The sequence below is a fragment of the Hevea brasiliensis genome, chromosome 5 (genome assembly GCF_030052815.1).
Source record: "Hevea brasiliensis isolate MT/VB/25A 57/8 chromosome 5, ASM3005281v1, whole genome shotgun sequence".
In the NCBI taxonomy this organism is placed as follows: Eukaryota; Viridiplantae; Streptophyta; class Magnoliopsida; order Malpighiales; family Euphorbiaceae; genus Hevea; species Hevea brasiliensis.
Genome location: NC_079497.1, coordinates 17,683,422 through 17,689,766, shown reverse-complemented (window position 1 = coordinate 17,689,766; position 6,345 = coordinate 17,683,422). Strand labels below are relative to the sequence as shown.

Genomic DNA, 6,345 nt, shown 5'->3' with positions numbered 1-6,345 from the left:
ATTTTTTTAAATAATAAAATATTAAAAATAATAATTTTAATATTAAACAATTTTTTTTCACATTTTTTCAATTTCTTTTTCTAAAAATATATTTTAATTAAAACTAATAAATAATTTTTATTATTTAAAATTAAGAAAAATAATATTTTATTGTTAAAAATAATATTTATTAAATATGAACTCATTTAGCCTTATCTTTAATAAATAGAGGGTTTATTTAATTTTATATTTATTTAACCTTTCACTGAAAATGTAAAGATCTATTTAGACTTTTTGCCATTCTTTGTCGCTAGTATCCATTTTCATGGCTGAAAGGACCTAAAAATGGGACCAAGGCCCACTGGATGTGTCTCAGCAAAACCCAAAGATGATCTTACAAGGATCCACGATTATTAGCGGGAAAAAAGTTACCCCGGGTAGCTCCGTTGGTGCAGCGTAACGCTTTTAATGTTAGTATCATTTAAAATTTTTCCCTTTCGCTCTTTAAAACTCTTTGATGGAGTGCCCGGTGGGTCACACGGCTTTAGTCTCACTACCGCGTCCAAGACCCTGTATTCTTTTGATGAGGCATCAAGGCAACGTATTCGACGTGCAGAAAGCTACACAGCCAAGTTGATTAGGATCCAGAGCCTTATATATATATAAAAGAAATCGTTGATTGTTTTTGAATATAGATATATTTTTTATCTTATAATAATAAAATATATTTCTTACTGCAAAAAAAATTTTTAATTTTTTTAAGAATTTTTTATGAGTTATGCATGAAATTATGTCAAGTGACAATTTATTTAATTTCATTATTTTTTTTTATTAATTAATTATTTAAATGCTTTAAATTTAATAATTAGTTTTTAATACTTTAATAAATAGTCATTAGTAGTAAGTAAATTATAATATATTAACATAATGATTATATCATATTTAAATATGTAACACTTAAAATTTTTACAATTAATTTTAAAAATGAAAATAATAAAATAATAAAATTTATTAATTGATAGTATCTTATTTAAAATAATAAAATGAAAACATATTTTTTATTTATTTTGATTTTTATTTATATATTTTTTATAATTATTTGAAATATTAATGTAAATTTATGTTAATAATTATTAAAAAAAATTAATAAATTGATGTGCAAAACACATTTGCGCATTTAGCTAGTTTTAACGTATAACATACCAATGCGATCAATTCTTTTTATCTTAATGGTTTGATTTATCTTAATTATTTAAAAAGTTGCATTTTAAATTATTTTTAATTAAAAATTAAATTTTATTTTATAAAAAAATCAATAATATACAGTATTATATAAATATGTGCGTATTGTGAGACTAAATGACTTTATAAAATTAATCCATCTAACTTAATCAAGGTAATAAGAGAGACGTGGCAAAAATATTTACAAAATTAAGGTACCTATGTGTTTAATAAAATGACACATGACATATAATTAAAAAATATTAATCAATTTCTTTTAAATTTTAAAAATAAGTGGTATATATATATTTTTAAAAAATATACAGTTAATTTTTAAAAATATATAAAAAATATATAAATATAATCAATAATATTATTTTGAAAGATAACAAAGGATTTTTTTAAACATCCCACATTTCCATTTCTAAAATATACTTTGACAATAAATAATATAAAATAAAAGTAAGTACGTCATGAATTCACAAATAAATTCCTTTTCTTTTGTAAATTACAAAAGGATCACAAGACTGTTTCTAAAAATATAATCAAATCAATAATATTAATTATATATTAAGTTTTGAAATAAATTTGGTGTTTGATTTTAACCTTACTTTGTATATTTTAAAGAAAATTAACTAATTTTTTACATTTATAAACAAAATTTAAATCTATTTCAAAAGCCTAATAGTAATTTATTTATATTCGATACATACTTTAATGCCATCAAATTTAAAAATATAAATTTATTTATTTATAATTTACATTTCTCAATTATTTTTAATCCATTTCGAACATTTATGATTATTTAAAAAATATATACATATATATAAAATGTTTTATTAAATAATATTATAAAAATTTTAATAATGAAAAATATATCCGCAGCATGGTGCGGCCATTATAATTTGCTTGTAACAAACTAAAATTGCATAGTCCTGTTTCCTCCAGTGTTCAAACGTCCATTCAAGCTATAGGTAAATTATAGCCAACCAATTAATTTATAGTTTCATTAATAAAAAAATATTTTATTTAAATCTTTTTAAATATAAATTAATAAAAATTATTAAATTATACTTCTTATGATATTTATATTAGCCACGTGCAAGGTGATGGCAATTACCTAATTTTGTGTAATTTATTTTTTTATTTATTTTAAAATAAAAAGAAATGGAAATTACATTTAAATTTGAGTTTGCCCTAATAAAACTAGTGGAGATAGCATACCCTACTTAAAGTTTAGGATCATTTAAAATTGATGTCATAATTATGATCATTTTTATTTGATGCTTATTTATTATTTTTATAAAGTTTTTATTTTATTAAAACTTTTTATATTAGTACGTTTTAATATCTTTTAAGATAGTGAAAATAAATACATAATCATATAATCAAATTAATTTTAACTATAATGAGCCAAAAGCCAAAATGTATTTCTAAATACAAATTAAGAATCTATTCTACAGTATGAACTCTTAATAATTATTAATTACTCTAATGATTATCAGCTGATTATTATTTATTAACTATTAATAATGAGTTATTTGTTTAAATAATAATTTAAAATTAAAATGTTTGATAAAATAATTATTATATTATTTATTAAATATAAAAATAATAACATTATATTTTATAATTTTTAAATAATAATATAAATATTATATCAATAAATAATATAAATAAAAAAAAAACAGTGTTTAAGCCTTAATCAAAATATTAAAGGTAAGCACATAAATAATTAATAAATGAAAATTAAAAACATATCTTAATTAAGGATTAAATAATTTACAGTTGAGATTATGGGTCCACATGATCAATCACAACCGTCCAATTTAACTTTCCATTTAAAAAAAATAGAAAATCCAACGGTGGAATTCACTGGGTCAACTTAGCGTCTAGAAAGTAATAGAATTGCCCAGTGATTAAGCGTGGGGTAGGCTGCAGCTGAAAAACGAAACCGATAAATACGTGGCGGAAAATGGGTATAGGTTTTTACACCGTGAGATACGCAACGATGTGCATAACGCAATAGTGACAAGTGGATGGTCCATGTCCCCCACTCTGTCATCAATTGCCTATAAAGAAGCAAGTGATGCGTTGCTCTGGCAAAATTGATCAATCTTAATCATCACTCGGTGAAAATGTCTTGCTGCGGAGGAAATTGTGGCTGTGGCGCCGGATGCAAGTGTGGCAGTGACTGCGGAGGGTAAGATCAGATCTAGACGTTTTCTTTATCAATTTCATTCAATTGAATGGTTAACTTTTGTGTTAATTTGGTTTTGATTTGATTTATGCTAGTTGCAAGATGTATCCTGACATGAGCTTCTCTGAGAAAACCACCACGGAGACGATGGTTCTCGGTGTGGCACCGGAGAAGGCACACTTCGAGGGAGCTGAGATGAGCATCGGAGCTGAGAATGGAGGCTGCAAGTGTGGTGACAACTGTACTTGCGACCCTTGCACTTGTAAATGATGAGATCAGAGGAAGATCTGACCTCGTTATAAAAAGAAAATCAGACATATAAAGAAATAATGGATCGAGTCTAGCGGTAGCTAAGTTGTGCGTCTGTTCGTGTCTCTGTCTGTGTTTTTAAGCTTCAATAAAGTAGCCATTGAACAAGTTTATGCAGATCTTGTATTAGGATTTTGCAGAAACTGTATATGGCTACTTCTTGGTTGAGTTTATATGTATATAAGGTATGCATGCATGTTGATTTACAAGCATGAATGTATATGAGGAGTAAGCTTTTGATATGGCTTAATGGAAAACTTCCTTGAAATTTTAGCTCGTTAAATTTGATTGATTTCATAGATGATATGATTGGCGATGGAAATGTTTTGGTTTGCTTGTTATTGGACGGATGAGAAATAGTGATAAGGATGAAGACGAGAGTTGGGTTGATATTTACTGCTGGTGCATTCATTATGAATGACAAAATGAGCCGTTTCGCTTATGCTAACATTAGATGTTTGGAACTAATAAATTGAATTGAAAATATATAAATTCATTTCAATCTTATATTTGGATAGCTAATGAATACTCACTTATGAGATAATACTTTTTTAAAATATGAAATTTAATAATATATCTAAAAATTTAATTATTAAGTTATGTTTTAGAAAATATTTATCTAAAAAAAAGAAAGAAGAGAATATTTCGAAAGAAATATATTTATTCAAAAAATAGGAAAATGGAGAAGGAGAAATATTTAAGAAAAATGTATTTAAAGCAAAAAAAATTAAAAAAAGAAAAAAGAGTGTCAGGTGGAGGGGAGAGAGAGAGAGAGAGAGAGAGAGAGAGAGAGATAAGGGAAGAACAGGGTCATAGAATAATAATGAGGGAAGAAGCACCGACGAAGTTAGGGGGCTTAAAAAACTTTAAATATATATATAAAAACAATTGTTGGCTCTGTCATTGAAGGTAAGGTTGTTGGACTAAGGGATGCGCAAGGATAAGCATTAAGCAATCTAGTGACATGTGTGTATGGTGGATGTCCACCACTCTCTCCTCGACCATCTAAACTAGGAGTTGCGCTTGTGTAGTTGTTTCAATAATAACAATTGGAAAATCAATTTCCATCGAAACTGTCTTGCTATGGAGGACATTTATGATTTATGGCTATGATTGCAGGTGCGACAATAGCCGCAAAGGATAAGATCTAAAAAATTTTTAATATTTTATGTTCTCAGAAAAAAGAAATTTGATTTAATTAAAATGATTAATTTTGTATTAATTTAGTTCGATTTGATTTTTGACAGCTGCAATATGTAAACTGACGTAAGCATTTATGAGAAAAGCACGATGGAAACATTGGTTTCCGGTGTGACGCCAGAGAATGCACGCTTCGAGAGAGCAGTGATAAGCTGAGAATAGGGCTTGCAAGTGCAGTAAAATCTACACCTACAATCCTCTCAATTGTAATCGAGGAGATTAGAGGAACGTCTGCCCCACTTCTAGAAAGAAAAGCAGACATATAAGGAAATAAAAGAGTCTAATAGCAAAATTATGCGTCCGTTTGTCTGTCTTTCTAGTTTTAATAAAGTAGTCATGGCTAAAGTTTTTGGAAATCATGCTACCATGTATTAGGATTTTGCAAAAGCTATATGTATAGGAGATGCACATGCATGTGTTTTTTCATGCATGAACGTCAGTATGTAGCTATGCATGCATATGAGAAGTAAGCTTTTGATATGGCTTAATGAAAAACTCCCTTACTAGAAATTTTGGCTTGTGAAATTGATTGATTTCGTATAAGACACAACAATATGATAAATATATGGAAACATTTTGATTTACTTGTAGTTAAGGCATATTAGAAATTGTGATAACAACAAGAGTTGGGTGCTTAAAAAAAAAAAAAAAAAAAAAAAGAAGACAGGAGTTAAGTTGATGGTTGGTAAGAGAATGAAATGAAAAGGAAAGTGGTCCACATATTTACTATTGATGCATCCATTGTGCATGACAAAATGAGTCATTTCACAACTACCAACATAGCAAATTTCAAACAAATGAATTGAATTTTTTTTCTCTATCGAAAGATATAGATAAATATCATTGAAAGGCTTTAAAAAATAGAGATATAGTGCTTGATATATGTCCTATGGCCTTAGCTATATACAAGAAACTATATCCAAAAAATAGAAAACCCAAGCAAGTACAATAATCCCCAAGCCTAAGCCCAAGTCTTTTAGACCTAGGGCAGTACAGGAACAAGTCAAGAGCTTGTAGTAGAGGATTCGACAACACCCGATTTTGTGTTGTTGTTCTTGGGATCGTTCGGCTGCTGAGATTCTTCTAATCAAGGAGCAGTTGAACTCCACTGAGGCTAAGGCGAGACCTATCTTTCCCACTCATAGTTAGTGAGAAACAATAAATACTATTAGCCAATTAATAAATGACACGTGTAAGTGCATAAAGCACTTGTACTTAGGCCCTTATGAGATCAGGGTATATGGTAACACAAGCGTATATGGTTAGGAAAGGGGTCCGAGGGTCCCTATGAACCATTAGCTAATACATCAAGGTATAAACGAGCACTCGAGCGTGTGATACGAGTACCCCTTGAGTAAGAAGATGGAATGTAGTCGGCCCAAGAGCAAGGGTGTAAAAGTATTCGGACCTTTGCTAGAAAGAGGGGTGAAGAGCCT

The 6,345-nt window shown here is 28.2% G+C and overlaps 1 protein-coding gene across 1 annotated transcript; it reads left to right on the top strand.

Annotated features, from left to right (window-relative positions):
• The first annotated feature begins 3,241 nt into the window (after positions 1–3,241).
• On the top strand, positions 3,242–3,992 carry LOC110658834 (metallothionein-like protein type 2). Its single transcript, XM_021816591.2, has 2 exons — positions 3,242–3,403; positions 3,496–3,992. Exons 1-2 carry the CDS (start codon positions 3,339–3,341, stop codon positions 3,668–3,670), a joined length of 240 nt encoding a protein of 79 aa, XP_021672283.1. The 5' UTR covers positions 3,242–3,338; the 3' UTR covers positions 3,671–3,992.
• Positions 3,993–6,345: the final 2,353 nt, after the last annotated feature.

Excerpts from the sequence above, each read along its gene's own strand:
- LOC110658834 (XM_021816591.2), top strand. The coding sequence starts at position 3,339 with ATGTCTTGCTGCGGAGGAAATTGTGGCTGTGGCGCCGGATGCAAGTGT. Across the intron at positions 3,404-3,495 it reads TGTGGCAGTGACTGCGGAGG|TTGCAAGATGTATCCTGACA; the intron begins GTAAGATCAGAT and ends GATTTATGCTAG.